At 40.9% G+C, this 15,965-nt stretch overlaps 1 protein-coding gene across 1 annotated transcript in view; it reads left to right on the forward strand.

Annotated features, from left to right (window-relative positions):
• The first annotated feature begins 1,115 nt into the window (after nucleotides 1-1,115).
• The window catches only part of LOC121314605 (potassium voltage-gated channel subfamily KQT member 3-like), a 107,218-nt gene continuing 92,368 nt past the window's right edge, over nucleotides 1,116-15,965 (forward strand). Inside the window, exon 1 of the mRNA XM_041248040.1 lies at nucleotides 1,116-1,983. Within this exon, the coding sequence (XP_041103974.1) occupies nucleotides 1,667-1,983 (317 nt within the window). The 5' untranslated portion in view covers nucleotides 1,116-1,666. The remainder of the gene's footprint in view (nucleotides 1,984-15,965) is intronic.

Raw genomic sequence — 15,965 nt, forward strand, 5'->3', positions numbered from 1 at the left:
TGTCACTGAATTAACTGCTTTATATCTATACTACAATGTCTGCCTTATAGGAGTGCAGAGTTTTTAATTTGAATTCACTTTTTAAAAGCAGCAGAAATACTGCATCTATGTTGTGTTTAAAATATTTATATATCTCAAATTTAAAGCAAAGAAACAAAACATCTCCAGCAAAAGAAATACAAGTGGAAAATAAAGTTTCTAGTGCTATAAGGAGGTCAGAATTATTATTTTTTTAAATATTGGTTTGCACTCATTTAAGGAATGTTCCATCGTTGAGAAGGACTTCAACATTAAAAACAGCTGAATGCTGCGATTTTACAGGAATACACAACGCCACCCTTTATACCAGTTTTATCTGTACAGCAACAGTGCAAAGGGAATTAACTTTATTGATGTAAATATATGATTTTCCATTTCACCAATGGCTCAAATACAGTGAGCAGGGAATCGTTATTTTGAAATAACTATTGAACGCATTGTTGTGATGGATTTCCCACCCACCCTTCACTACGTAATACATGTTAGACAGTTAATCCTCGCAGTGACTCTCTCCAGGGTTCTGAAATGTGATTTCAACAGCAAAGAAGTTTGAATTCAATTGACCAAATGAATGTGATCAATTCATTTTATAATGGTGACAATTAGCAATGGTATTAGATATGTTTCTGGTATCTTTGTAATGATTACTTTTTTAAAGTTTGTAATCGTATTCTAAAAGGTCAGAAATCAGAATTATCAAAAACCCATGGTTGCATGTAAAATACAGCAAGACAACTCCAAACGCTCACTTTAAAGCAAAACAATCACACATAGTGGTCTAATACTAATCCTCGCCGTTCAGTTTGCATTGTAGGGCAATGCACCACAAGAAAAAATGTGTTTAAGTATTATGTATAATAGATTTTACACGTATTTTCAATAAGTCCATTTTCGCTGAGTAGGCATAAATAACACCTTCCCGGTATTTGAACTCATACAGCGACGCTGATGAGAGCTGCTGACAAACAATCTCAGATCACATGCTTTTTCTCCACAGCCAGCTCCTAAACCAGCGCTGTCTGGCTACCCTGCCTCCTCCCCACCCTACAATAGCTTGTGTATTACCAGCGGAAATACAAAAAGCAAGGAACCACATGCGGTCTGTTTGGATTCTTCGTTTTGTTATCTTAGAACAGCTGTACTTTGGTGAAAACGTCGATCTGGTATAAATTCAGCGGTGTCATGATGTTTTGGGAGATTCGCAGAATACAATGGACACGGTTGTTTGCAATGGAAACATTTGGCCTTTTAAACACAAAGCGAGTCCAATAAGAAAATACTAGTGCTGTGCACACAACGGACAAATGTGTTGGAAATGTTAAATTCGATCTGTACAATGTTGTAGCCGATTTCTCAACGGGAAATACCTTTTCCAAACCTGTAATCGAGATAGAATTCAAGAAACAGCGTTGGTAAAAACTGCCAGCTGTACAAGATGATCATGTTTCACTAACAGCTCTTGAAATGTTTTCAATCCAGCCAGACTGAGCGCCTCCCTTCATTCTGAGACACGATCCTTAAATGATGACCTATTCTTTGCTAAAAGCAATGTGATCTATTACACAGATCATGGCATGTTGGTTATTCCTGTTTTCTGCAAGACTGCCATTGAGGATCACTAAAGAAAATGGGGATCAAGTCCAGGAATGTTGGTAATGCTTCGGAGGAGCAAAAACACAGTAATGATGGGTTGTCGGGGGAGGTAGATCATATCAACGTGGGGTTGGGGTCTGGGACTGATAAAGATGGAACCCTTTTGCTGATGGGTCCCGAAAAAGATAATTTTAAACGCGATTCTCAGTGTCTGGGACTCTTGGCCAAAACGCCCCTGGGATACACGAGACCTGTGAAGCGGAATAATGTCAAGTACAGAAGAATTCAGAACTTGATTTACGACGCGCTTGAGAGACCGAGAGGATGGGCATTACTCTATCATGCTTTTGTGTAAGTGACCTCATGTTTCACTAACGTTTCTAAATAGAACAATTGTGTTTTATTTCACTTGCTATGTATTTTAACATTGTTGACTGATTGGTGGGAAATATTGGTCGGAAATTTACAGTTCCCTAGAAATAATTTTTGTTCTAAAAATGGCAATCGCGTTTATCATTACAGAACAGAAATTTCACGAAAAATACATAATGCAGTATTTGTACATTAGACCAGTAGTGGTCAACCCGATAGAAATTAGTATGCTCTATAAACAGAGTTGGTAGGCACTTCTGTGGCTGGAGCAGATTCAATTGTGTAAAACAAAGCAAGTGTAATTCATTATTTAAGCAAAACCAACAAGCATGAATTAGGAATTACACTTAACATTAATTTATCATTCTCTTGTACACTATGACCAAAAGTTTTGGGTCACCCCATAGAATTAACTAATTTAACTTCATAAAGTTGGAATGCAAACTGCTGAATAATGTTAGGTTATTCTTTGTAGATTTCCAGGTACTAAACGAAAAACAGAGACATTGAAAAAGGAACATTTCGAAATGTTAGTGTAATAATGGATTAAAGGCACCCAGACCCTAGTTTGTATTATTGATGTGTAATTCCTGTTTTACACTTTGAAAGTTATTGATGAAGTCTACAAGTATTCAGAAATTAGCTGTACATTTTAAAATAGGTGCTGTATAATTCAGATCACATGTTTATCAACAGTGTTTTTGCAAGTAGAGATTTGTTACGTTTCTTGGTTTAAGACTAGAGGGGAAATGACAGCGTGATGTAACAGGAAGTAGCTTGCAGTTTCATGTTAGAACATTGGTATTGTCTTCAATAGCAACATTCCCAGCTGCCTTAAGTTTACATAACAGTTGACTATTGTGTAACAGTTCTTAATATGGACTATATAACCAGTAGAAGATAACCAAGTTAAGTGAGATATTCAAAGGCTGACAGGGATAATACTCAAAATCACGCTGTCAGCAATTGTTTTGGTGTGTGGTGCTGGGAAATTTCTGAAAAAACATGAATACTAGACATCGTGATTTTAAAATTCTTGAGAATTAATTATTGTATAATAATATTACTTAGTGTAACACTGGTAGAAATCCAGTGTGTACTCCGTATTTCTTTTATTTCTTTTTTCTCTCTTTTCTTTACACAGCGCACAGTTTAGACCTGGTTTTTACTCATCAACTGAAACGCAAATGCTAACACTGTTGATGGTTTGCTAAATGGCTACAGTTGTATGTAAATGAGGACACTCCCCTAAAGCTCAGCCCATGTCCAGCGCTAACGCTGACTTGCTGGCTGGGTGCCCACATGTGCACCTGATTTTGGTACGCTAACTGTCGGCAGAGGTGTTTTGCGATTGACTTGGGGGTTTGCAAACGTTGCTAAATACGGCCCCTTGTGTTTTAACGCTTGTAGTTTGTCAACCTTACATCAGTATTTCAACAGAAAGACATTAAGTAGTTGTATGATGGGGTGCGCGCACCTTTTATGTATTATTATTATTATTATTATTATTATTATTATTATTATTATTATTATTACTAGAAATTGTGTTTCTAATGCCTCAACAGTATTATTTATTATTTGAGACAGGTGAAAAGCCGGTCTTATAATATGTAGTCGTCGTGGTTGGGGTTAAATTCCCCATCCCTATAAATCTGATGGGAATGTGGCTGGAGCCTTATAACGTAATTAATAACGCCATTATTTTGTCTGTATCTTCCGGGACTGTGACGTCATCTACCAGCCATCTTTGTGACAAGCTGTTTCAAATAATATATTGTATTTTGTTGTGAAATGTGTGTGTGTGTGTGTGTGTGTGTGTCTATATATATATATATATATATATATATATATATATATATATATATATATATATATATATATATATATATATATATATAATGTAAGCCCACCCAATATTTAATATTAATAATTTTTAATATAAACTGTAATTATAAAATGAATAATAATAAATATAAAACTGCAATAATGACCCCTTTCTAAGTTAAATTAGGATGTTAGAGCTGTGCAATTTTATGAGGATTTTAAATTAAACAATCAGAATTAAAATATCTTCTACCGTTGAGGAGCTACAACATTTTGTCCAATCCATGGTCTGTATGCCAAAATGCCTGAAAACGGTCCTATTTTCAGCATCTATCTTGTCGAAGTAGTCCAGGCTAAACAAACTATTACAATGTATATTGCCAAATTTTATGTAAAACCTTTTAACCAAATCCATCTGCTAGTAGCTTTTTGATACTATTTATTAGCACGACGATGTTGATCAGCATCCAGACAGGCGGTTTTGCGAAGCACACAAAGAGGTTTCCCATTGCATTTAGAGACGAAGCTTGCATACAACATTTGGCATATAAATACATGTACTGTATTACTGTATTAATTTTGTATTATGAATAGAAAATCATATTTATATACACAGGTTATATAATTCAATATAACCACAAATAGTAAATCAACAATAACTAAGAAAAAAAAGAAAAGTCTAACAAATGGTACGGTGAGAAAGCAGTCAGTAAACACAAAAACAATGAGGTAATGCAATAAATGTGGCAATCATTGTAAGCAAGCACGCAAACGAACAAATAAATAAATTAAAGTTATCTAGTGTGATGGACGTACAGTTAATATAGCGTGGTGTACGTACGTCTGATCTTCCTGCAAGAAAATATGTTGTATATGCTGCTCCCTTGTGGATGAATCTCCTGGTACTTTCTGAGTAAAACTACAACATATGGACGAATATTCTGGTGCTTTCTGAGTAAAACTACAAAGACAGATGAATATTCTGGTGCTTTCTGAGTAAAACTACAAAATGTGCGCTGGTAGACACGTCTCCTGTGTATGAAGTTTTTGAAGTGTATCAGCAAATTTGGCATGTAGGGATACAATTTTGTGCGTAGCTTTATTCAATGGTAAGGCTCAGGAAGACTGATTTGATTGTTGCACGACTTATTATTGCCATGAGACAGCTTGGAAGAGAGATACAGTGGCTCTTAGAATTATTCACCCCTTTGGACTTTTCCACATTTTATTGTGTTACAACATGGAATCAAAATGGATTTAATTAATGTTTTTGCCACTGATCAACACAAAGAAAGTCCAGAATGTCAAAGTGAAAAATACAATCTACAAATTGTTCTAAATTAATTACAAATATAAAACAGAAAACAATTGATTGCATAAGTATTCATCCCCTTTGCTATGACACACCTAAGTAAGCTCTGGTGCAACCAATTGTCTTTAGAAGTCACATAATTAGTTGAATGTAGTCCACCTGTGTGCAATTAAGGTGTTTCACATGATTTCAGGTTAAATACACCTGTCTTTGGGAGGTCCCACAGTTGGTTAGTACATTTCCTAACAAAAACTATGAAGGAACATTCAAAGCAAATCCGGAATAAGGTTCTTCAAAAGCACCAATCAGGGGTAGGATATAAGAACATTTTCAAGGCATTGAATATTCCCCAGAACACAGTAAAGTCCACTATTAAGAAATGGAGAACAACTGTGAATCTGTCTAGAACAGGCCTTCCTCAAAAACTGAGTATCTGGGCAAGAAGGGAACTAGTCAGGGAAGCCAACAAGAGGCCTATGGAAACCTAAAGGAGTTACAGTCTTCCACAGCTGAGCTGGGAGACTTTGTGCATACAGTAACAATAGCCCGGGTGCTTCATAAAACTGGCCTTTATGGGAGAGTGGCAAAAAGAAAGCCATTGTTGAAAAACACTCACATCAGATCTTGGCTAGAGTTTGCCAGAAGGCATGTGGGAGACTCTGAGACCAAGTGGAAGAAGATTCTATGGTCTGATGAGACCAAAATAGATCTTTTTGGCCTCAACGCTAAGCGCTATGTTTGGCGCAAGCCTAACACTGCACATCATCCTGAGAACACCATCCCTGCTGTAAAGCATGGTGGTGGCAGCATCATGCTATGGGGATGCTTCTCTGCATCAGGACCTGGAAAGCTTGTGAAGATAGAGGGCAAAATGGATGCAGCAAAGTACAGAGAAATCATGGAGGAAAACCTGCTGAAGTCTGCAAGAGACCTGGGACTTGGGAGAAGATTCATCTTCCAGTAGGACAATGACCCCAAACATACAACCAAAGCCACAATGGAGTGGCTTAAAAACAAAAAGGTCAATGTCCTGGAGTGGCCCAGTCAAAGCCTGGACCTCAATCCAATTGAGAATACGTGGAAAGAGTTGAAAATTGCTGTTCACCAAAGGTCCCCATCCAACTGGATGGAGCTTGAGCAATTTTGCCAAAAAGAATGGGCAAAAATTGCAGTGTCCAGATGTGCAAAGCTGGTAGAGACTTATCCAAATGGACTCATGGCTGTAATTGCTGCCAAAGGTGCCTTTACCAAATATTGACTCAAAGGGGTGAATACTTATGCAATCAATTATTTTCTGTTTTGCATTTGTAATTAATTTGAACAATTTGTAGATTTTATTTTTCATTTTGACATTATGGACTTTTTTTGTGTTGATCAGTGGTAAAAACTCCTAATTAAATCCATTTTGACTCCATGTTGTAACACAATAAAATGTGATAAAGTCCAAGGGGGGTGAATACGTTTGAGATCCACTGTAGTGTTATCAGAATTTAAGTCCTGAAATTAGAACGGTCTGGTGCTTAGAGGTTAAACTGTTAGATTATTCAGTTGGTGCAGAGAACGTAGTATGACCTCAGTTTTATTACTGTTCAATAGCAAAAAAACACGTTGCATCCAAAGTTTAATATCAGTTATAGTAAGGACGGAAACAGCCACTTCAATGTCAGGTTTAGTTTGCAAGTAAATCTGTGTGTCATCAGTGTAGAGATGAAAATTCACGCCACAATGTTAAAGAATTTGACCAAGTGGGAACATATATAACATACATATAATAAAAGATACCCCAGTCTAGAGTCCTGGTGAAGCCCCTAGGAAACCATTCCAGTAACAGACGTAAACCCACCCAGAGAGACAGAATGCTTTCTCTCAGAGAAATAAGAGCTGATCAAACTAAGGATAGTGTCAGGAATGCCAAATAGGCTCTCAAAGCGAGCAAGTGGAATGTTATGGTTTACTGTATCAAAAGCAGCACTAAATTCTAGTAAAACAAATATAGAAAGAGCACCTTAAAGCCATTAAAAGATTATTTACAACCTTGACAAGGGCTTTCAGTCTGATTGAATGTTCATAGATTTTATTTATTGAAATATGATTATTCAATTGTTTTGTCACAACACATTCGAAAGTTTTAGACAAATTTGATATAGGCCTATGTCGCAAAGTGTCTTGCAGTGCGCAGGTGTAGTTGGTGCAGTGCTCAGGAGTAACACACACAAAACAGTGCAAGTTCAATAAAAAAAGGTTCTTTATTTGGCTGGGTTGCATGTCAACTTAAATAATAAGCATGGGCACTACACAGCAATGTGTATTGCTCCGTGCAAAACAAGGGTTTCAGTTCTGAAACACTAAGACACTAATAATTAACACACATAACAGACACGGTTACATCTCCCCATAGTGGGTGCTCTTGTGTAGGTGTGGTGAAAGACAAACAGTTCGTGAAACGGTGATGTAATGCAGTCCGGGTTTAGTGCGGGCTTGTAGCTACAGCTCCCGTAGCAGCTAACAAAGACAAATGACAAACAGCACATCAAACAAACAAAACACAAAACACTCACGATAATTAATTTCTTCCATTTCCTTAATGGGTCCTTTCAGTAACCACATCAAAAGGAACAGATTATTGGAACAGATGCAATCCATGACTGACACATCGCTTACCATACTAGGGCGATGACTTCTGGTACTGTGACTCCTCCCCCTTCCTGGATGGCCAGCTGTCCAACCATCCAGTACGAAGCACACTGTTCCTGTTACACAGTGCCCTCACAGGTTGGGAGGGAGATTGTTGAATTATCCAAATTAAAAGGGAATACCAATAAACTGGAAGTTGACGTGTAATGTTATGAATATTGGTGACGAAAAATTCTAAAAAATGATTACATAGATTTTGAAAAGATGATAGTGTAGATGAGCCGTTTGGCTCTAACAACTGATTTATAGTGGAAAACAGAAGCCTTGGGTTACCATGGCCATTCTCAATAAGTCTACAAAAATAAGTGGATCTGGCTGAGGCAAGAGCATCCCTATATTCACACAGTTAATCCAGAATCCCTCCACTTACGCTCAAGCTGACGGCAAGCTGCCTTGATAGAGCACAAATGGTCCATATACCAGGGAGAAGAGCATGTGAAGGAGGCAGATTGTGATTTTTCAGGAACTGCATTATTAAGAATATAGTAGTCAGGATGTTATTGTAGAGCTGAACCATATCCTCCAAAGTGTTCACCAAGGAGAAGCATGGAAGAGTGGAAACAATGGCATCAGTGAACCTAGTGTGGTCAATTGTCTTCAAGTTACAAAAAGTAATTAATTGTTTGGGATTAGATGGGAGGAAACAGAGTTCCAAATCGAACAAAATGGCCCTGTGATCAGAGATACATGAGTCAAGAATCTGCAAATTAGAACCTAGTGGGCCACTAGTTATCATTAAGTGGAAAGTGTGACCCTTATTCATGGCAGTGTCTGCAAAACAGGTAGCAAGCTTGGCTGCAGTACAGTGTAAGGCAGACAGGGATATGTCTGCCTTAGGAAAACAGCAAAAATAGGTACAGGATCACCTGCACAGCTTGATGCAATTCATATAGTCACCCTAAAAATATGTATTAAAAGTTAAAGGTTAAATACCCGTTAGAGAAGCGGTAGCCAAAATGTGCCGGCGTCCTCTCCTGATGAGTTGACTTTTTCCACTACTGGCAGGTTTGATTTTTGTGTCTTGAAAGTTTCCCATAAAAAAACAAACAAAAAAACAAACAAAACATAACTTAGCCTTACCTTGGTCTTTATCAGAATTGGTCTAGATATGTAACAGTTTATACTGTGGCCTTGAGCCAAATATTATGTAAAAACCACAGTTGATAGCTGTGGGGTGAGGTCTTTCAGGGCTTTGACTATGACAGGCTGCAAAGGGAGACAAGACAGGGACTGTGAACTGGGCTGTATAGATAATTAACAGTTGTAGCTTCTGACAGATGTCACGGTGTCATTCATTGTACACCACTTTCTGTTCAGCGCTGCTCTAAAATAAATGTTTGAGGTAAAAGCCTGCTTTGCCATGGATTTTTTTTTAAATCTTCCACTGCATGTACAGTAGGCTTCTGCTGTGGCTTTCAGGAGGCCTGTGTACACTATTATAGCTTGAATAGATAATGATGTCTTGCCGTTATAGAGCATGATGTTTCAGGTTTTGGGCTAACAGAAGAAAACCCAGGGGAGATGTGTTTGATTCAAATGTTAGATTTTTTTCTTTAAGGCGGTCATTTTATATTTTTTATTCTTTAAATAAAGAATGCAAGTAATTATGACTGATGTATAACACATGAGCAATCCTGCTTTGCAATTTTATTTATTTATTTATTTATTTTTTGACATACTCCATCTGAAGATAGTTGTATGTGGAGAGAACACAGCTGTGCTGTTCCGTTTGAGGTGCTGTCCAAGGTGCTGAACTGCAACGTTGTTAAGTATTAGACTGGCAGAACTTTGTAAACTAAAATGGGCCACTAAATCTCTTTAATCTCCAGGAATTGCCTTGGGCCTCATTGTTACTTAATTAGAAAGCTAATCTGCTAATCAGGAAATTCACAAAATAATGTTGAATGCAGTTTAACAGATAAAAATTCTTAACTCTTTAGGGACCGCCCCATGTTAAAAATCCCTCCAGCGACCTGGCCCTTAAAATAATTTTACTCAGGCACTGTAAGAGCACAGTTCGAAAGAGGAGACTTGAGGCTTTCCAACAAGGCCCTATTCGTGTATTTCTGATATTGGACCCTGTCATTAGACAGCTGTGAATACCGTGTATAATAGACTTACCTCAGTGCAGTTACCAAACATTTTCAGGCAACATTTTTACAAAAGAAGAGAAATGGCGACATCAAAGGCATGTTCCTACGGATATATTTTCTATATATATAATATATATATATATATATATATATATATATATATATATATATATATATATATATATATATTTTGTGTTGACAGTGTTTGTGGATCAGGTGCACGTCAGCTGTTATGGTTAGGTTGCCATGGCTTTGAAGCCACAGCGAATAGCTTCGTCTTGCACCACATGATCAGGGTCCCTGACACGAATAATTTTAATGTGTTTTTTATTTTTTTTTATTTTTTCTTTTGCATATTTTTCAACATTTTCTGGTTGCTTTGGTACCTTTTGGTATATGGACATAATTCCTTAATGTATTATCAACTTTGTTCCACCTTGCTTTTCCATGTTCCCTACATGTTGAAGTTTCATTGTACAGTGTCAGATTTGAGCCATCATTTCTAAACAATAAATTATTTCTTTTTTAGAAAAAGTGTCTCTCTTTTTCTGTGTTTTTTGTTATCTGTACTAAACAGTGTGAGTCTCAGACTATTGAACTTTTTTTTATGTCAGCCTAGAGTGCACACATTCATTTCAAATATGACAAGTGCCTGTAACCTTTATAGTTAAAGAGTTTTAGACACACATCTAACAACATTTAAAAAACAGGCGACACAGTTTGGACATTATTATTATTATTATTATTAATATTATTATTATTATACACTGATGTCGTTGTGGAAGACTAAATGTTCAGTTTTTTGATGTAATATTTCATCAAGTTTTGCTATTGAAGACCAGTACATATTTCACATTTGTAATCTTCCCAGTGAAACTAGAACAAATCATGAAATGCTGTCAGTCCCACTTATCTCATTTTATTTTTAGCTAAGCATGTATCATAAAATGTATTCATCAAAACTGTACATCAATTACCTCAAATACCTCCTTTCTATGTTGAAAAACAACCCTCTAGCTTTAGCAGCTGTCAGAAAGTTTTCTTTTGGCCTGCCATGTGTCAATTTGTAGATTATTAGGATTAGGAATTACAGGTGTAACATTTTAAAGTCTATATTTGATAGCTGGAAGAGATAAATATTGGCAGTGTGGCACAAGCCCAGAACTTTAACTTTATTGATATTGTAAAATGAGCTGCAGATCTAATGTTCCAGCTGAAGCCTGTTAAGATTTACAGTGGCTCTCAAAAGTATTCACCCCCCTTGGACTTTTCCACGTTTAATTGTGTTACAACATGGAATCAAAATGGATTTAATTATGAGTTTTTGCCACTGATCAACACAAAAATCCATAATGTCAAAGTGAAAAATAAAATGTACAAATTGCTCTTAATTAATTACAAATATAAAACAGAAAATAATTGATGGCATAAGTATTCCCCACCTTTGCTATGACACACCTAAATAAGCCCAATAGCCCGGGTGCTTCATAAAACTGGCCTTTATGGGAGAGTGGCAAAAAGAAAGCCATTGTTGAAAAAAAACTCACATCAAATCTCGGCTAGAGTTTCCCAGAAGGCATGTGGGAGACTGTGACAGAAATATGAGTTCTGGTGATAAATCTTCCTCCCGACGTGTGAGGGCGCTAAAGAATGAGAGGAGAAGTATCTGGAAGGGTTGGCCTGACAGTTAGTTTCTGGGACAGGGAAGTGGGTCAGCCTGGATGGAAGCGAGACTCTGTTGTAAGACCGTATTGATTTGAAAGTTAAACGAGAGGCAACTGCAAGCAATAAAGCAGCTGCAACCGTTTACCTAGATATCATGCGGGATTACGTATAGGGGCCAGGGTAACGCTGATCTTTTCCTTCGTTTGGGTTAACGCTAAGAGAGAAGGACTGAGAGAGGAGCTCTCAGAAAATACGAGAAATAAGTGTTTGTTACGTGTTGTGTGTTATTTCTGTCTGTCTGTAATTGTCTGTCTTTATAGCACCACTAGACATTTAAAGCACACCTCCGGAGCTGTCGCCACGAAAGCACTATCCGGAGCACCACTGCACAGAGCACCTGCACGTTTTGATTTACCCAGGACTGGTGACCGTGCCTTTGTTTTCTGTTCAGGACTGTGTTGTGTTATTCACGTTCCCTGTGCTTTACACATTGTTGTGTACCGCTGGGGATTTATTATTTGATGGTCGCCAGACCTGGAAACAGCACAAATAAACACTTATTCACTAAATTACCGTTGTCTGCCTGTCACTCTTGCATCGCATCACCGCTACACCTGTTCCCCTTACCAACCACTTTGCCACACGTGGTGTCAGATCCGGGATCATGGATCGCAATGCACTGGCGGAGCTGCTGCAGGCGCTGGAGAGCAGACGCGACACAGCGGAGAGAAGGAGGGAGGAGCGCTACACGGGGCTCATTGAATGGGTAGGGCTGGCCATGGCGACAGTAACAACCCCTACCATAAAATTACCAATGTCGCCTCCGTAGGCTCGTGCGATGAAAATGACGGTGGACGATGACCCGGAGGCATTCTTGGTGGCATTTGAGCGACTGGCCACCGCGGCGGGATGGCCGCGGGAGTTCTGGCGAGCCAGGTGGGACCCTGCCTGATTGGGGAGGCTCAGGCAGCTTACCAAGCCCTGAGCGACCAGTACGCCACCGATTATAACCTGGTCAAGCAGGCTAGCCTCCGCCGCCTCAACATTACAACGGAGACTCATCAGGCACGGTTCCGGGAATTCCGGAGAGCCCCGGAGACACGTCCCAGGGTGGTCGCAGAGCAGTTGTGCGACCACGTGGTCCATTGGCTGACCCCCGACAAAAAGACTGCGCAGCAGATGGGGAAAGCCATTGTGGTAGAACAATTCTGCCATGTGGTCGGCGCCGAAACCCAGGCGTGGATATGGTGCCGCAACCCCAACACCCAGGAGGAGACAGTCGAACTGGCCGAAAACTTTGAGGACTCCCTGACATCGGCCCGGGTCGGGATTTTGTCAGTCCCTGCCCTTCACAGTCACCAACCTCTCCCTCCCTCTCCTCCAACACCACCGCCACCCTCGTTCCCAGCACCCAGACCTCCCAGACCACCGACCCCGTTGGGCCCCCTTGTCACCCCCCCATTTAGACCGAGGTTGGCCCCCAGCTGGGGTAGAGGTGTTGCCCCTGCCCCGTTGCCCTACCAGCAGCGGGACAGATACCTATGCGCCCTCTGTCCCCCCTCTCTGTTTCAGATGCAACCAGCCGGGACACCGGGCCAGGTCATGCCCCGCTCTCATGGAGTGTGACGTGGCTGCATGCAATTGGGCAACTGGAACTGGTAAGCACGGGGAAAACGGTCGGAAGGGGCCCTGTCTGATTGACATTGTTTTGGGAAATGTGAAAATCCACGCGTTAATGGACACAGGGTGTGAGCAAACCTTGATTAGGACAGCTCTCTTGGGCGGTGTGTCGTGGCAGCCACAAGGTTAGGTGGCCATCTGTTGTATCCATGGAGACATGACGACATACCCCACACTAAAAGTATATTTATCGGTAGGACCGATAAAACGTCTCCTCGTAGTCGAGGTTGTGGAAAGGTTGCCACACCCAGTTATTCTGGGCCGAGACTGGCCAAACTTGATCAATTGATGCAAATAATGGCAGTCTTAGCCACACACGGAAACGTGGCAGGATAAAAAAGGGAACAAATTGGTGATGTGTTCCCTTTTCATCCTGAAATGTTTTCCCCTCTTTTCCGTCCTAGAAAAACAAATAAGGAGAGACGGACCGCGAAATGGGAGGGAGCGTCTTCGAGACAAGGCTGGGGTCTGGTGGGAAAGTGCTGCAATGGTAACAAATGCCAGTCAAAGGGAGTTGGAACGCAGTGTAACCGGGAGAGCGAGGTTACTGGGCTGACTAGGGCAGAGGCTATTCCAGCCCCTCTCAATGGATCGGACCTGTGGTACTCAAGCGCCGACATAGTGTGGAGCCAACATAACGACCCGTCACTAGTGCACGCTTGGGGGCAGGTCCGGTCCATTGAAGGTAAGGATGTTGATGGCGCTGGGGCGCTAGTATATCCACATTTCAGTATCAAGGGTTGATTACTGTATAGGGTAAACCTAGCCGCAGGCACAGGACGGCCTGTAACACAATTATTGGTTCCCCAGTCTTGTTGGACCGAGGTCATGAGGCTGGCGCATGATATCCCTTTTGCGGGGCACCTCGGAGCCGAGAAGACGAGGGAATGGATATTGGCTCGATTCTATTGGCTCGGTCTTCATACTGATGTGTCGAGATATGTAGCCACATGCCCAGACTGCCAGCGAGTAGCGCCGGGTCGAGTGCTCCCCGCCCCTTTGGTCCCACTGCCCATTATTTCCACTCCTTTTGAGCGCATTGCAATGGACATAATGGGCCCTTTGCTACCTTCTGACTCTGGGTATACGCATATATTAGTAGTGGTGGATTACGCAACGCAATACCCGGAGGCAGTTCCATTGAGGTCCACTAGTGCAGCTGCAATAGCCACCGAGTTAGCGCAAATTATGGCTAGAGTAGGGATCCCCAAGGAGATTTTGAATGATCACGGAACCAATTTTTTGTCCAATACGTTACAGCAGGTGTACAAAATATTGAAAATACGTCCCGTCAGGATGTCTGTTTATCATCCACAATTGGACGGTTTGGTTGAACGCCTTAATCAGACCTTAAAGTCGATGCTGAGGCGATTCGTAACACAGGAGCAGAAACATTGGGCATTGCTTCTTCCCTACCTCCTTTTTGCAGTGAGAGAAGTGCCGCAGAGTTCAACGGGGTTCTCCCCCTTTGAGCTCCTGTATGGCCGACAGCCTCGCGGCATTCTCGACCTGCTGAGAGAGGGATGGGAGGAGCACAAAGGCTCGTCCAAAAATGTAGTGAAGTATGTGCTCCTACTACGAGATCGTCTGGATTTGGTCGGTCGTTTGGCCCAGACAACCTCAGATCAGCTCAGCACCAACAGCAGCGGCATTACAAAAAAAGAATGCACAGATTCAAACCTTTCAACCAGGGGACAAGGTAATGCTGCTACTTCCCTCATCAGAATCGAAAATGTGTGCTAAATGGCAGGGGCCGTATGAGGTGATTCGGGCTATAGGGAAAGTAAATTATGAAATTAGACAGCCCGATGGCAGGAATGAACGTGAAATTTACCATGTTAATTTGTTAAAGCCCTGGCAGGCAAGGGAGGTCTTATTTATAGCCCCAGGCAATATGGAGGATGATTTAGGTCCCTGTCCAGAGACCTCGAGCACCAGAGCGATTTCAATGGGGGAACAATTTGTTCCGGATCAGCAGAGAGAGCTGCGTAAGCTTATTGAGGAATTCAGCAATGTTTTTTCTGATGTGCCCGGCAGAGCAAACTTAGTTGAATATGACATTATCTCTCCACCAGGTGTCACAGTGCAAGAGAGACCGTACCAGATCCCGGAAAATCGACGAAGTGGCATTCACAAAGAGGTATGGGATATGCTTGAGCTCGGGGTGATTGAACCTTCCAGGAGCGAGTGGTGCAGTCCAATTGTCATAGTGGCCAAGAAAGACGGCACCAACCACTTCTGCGTGGATTTCAGAAATGAACGCTATTGCTAAGTTCGATGCATATCCCATGCCTCGGGTCAACGAACTTTTAGACAGACTGGGAAAAGCGAGGTTTATTTCCACTGTGGACCTGACGAAGGGATACTGGCAAATCCCTTTAACCCGCAGCTCCAGACAGAAAATGGTATTTTCAACACCAGAAGGGCTGTTCTACTTTAAAACCATGCCATTTGGGCTACATGGTGCGCCTGCTGCCTTTCAGAGATTGATGGACCAGGATTTACGCCCACATCATGAATATGCAGCAGCGTATATTGATGACGTGGTGATTTACAGCTCCACGTGGCGAGAGCATTTGGCTAGGGTTACAGCCGTTCTTCAGTCTCTAAGGGCAGCCCAGCTGACAGCTTGAGGAAATGTGCGTTTGCCAAAACAGAGACTCAATATTTGGGATTTTTAATGGAGAATGGAA

This window comes from Polyodon spathula, chromosome 4, assembly GCF_017654505.1.
Source record: "Polyodon spathula isolate WHYD16114869_AA chromosome 4, ASM1765450v1, whole genome shotgun sequence".
Lineage (NCBI taxonomy): Eukaryota > Metazoa > Chordata > Actinopteri > Acipenseriformes > Polyodontidae > Polyodon > Polyodon spathula.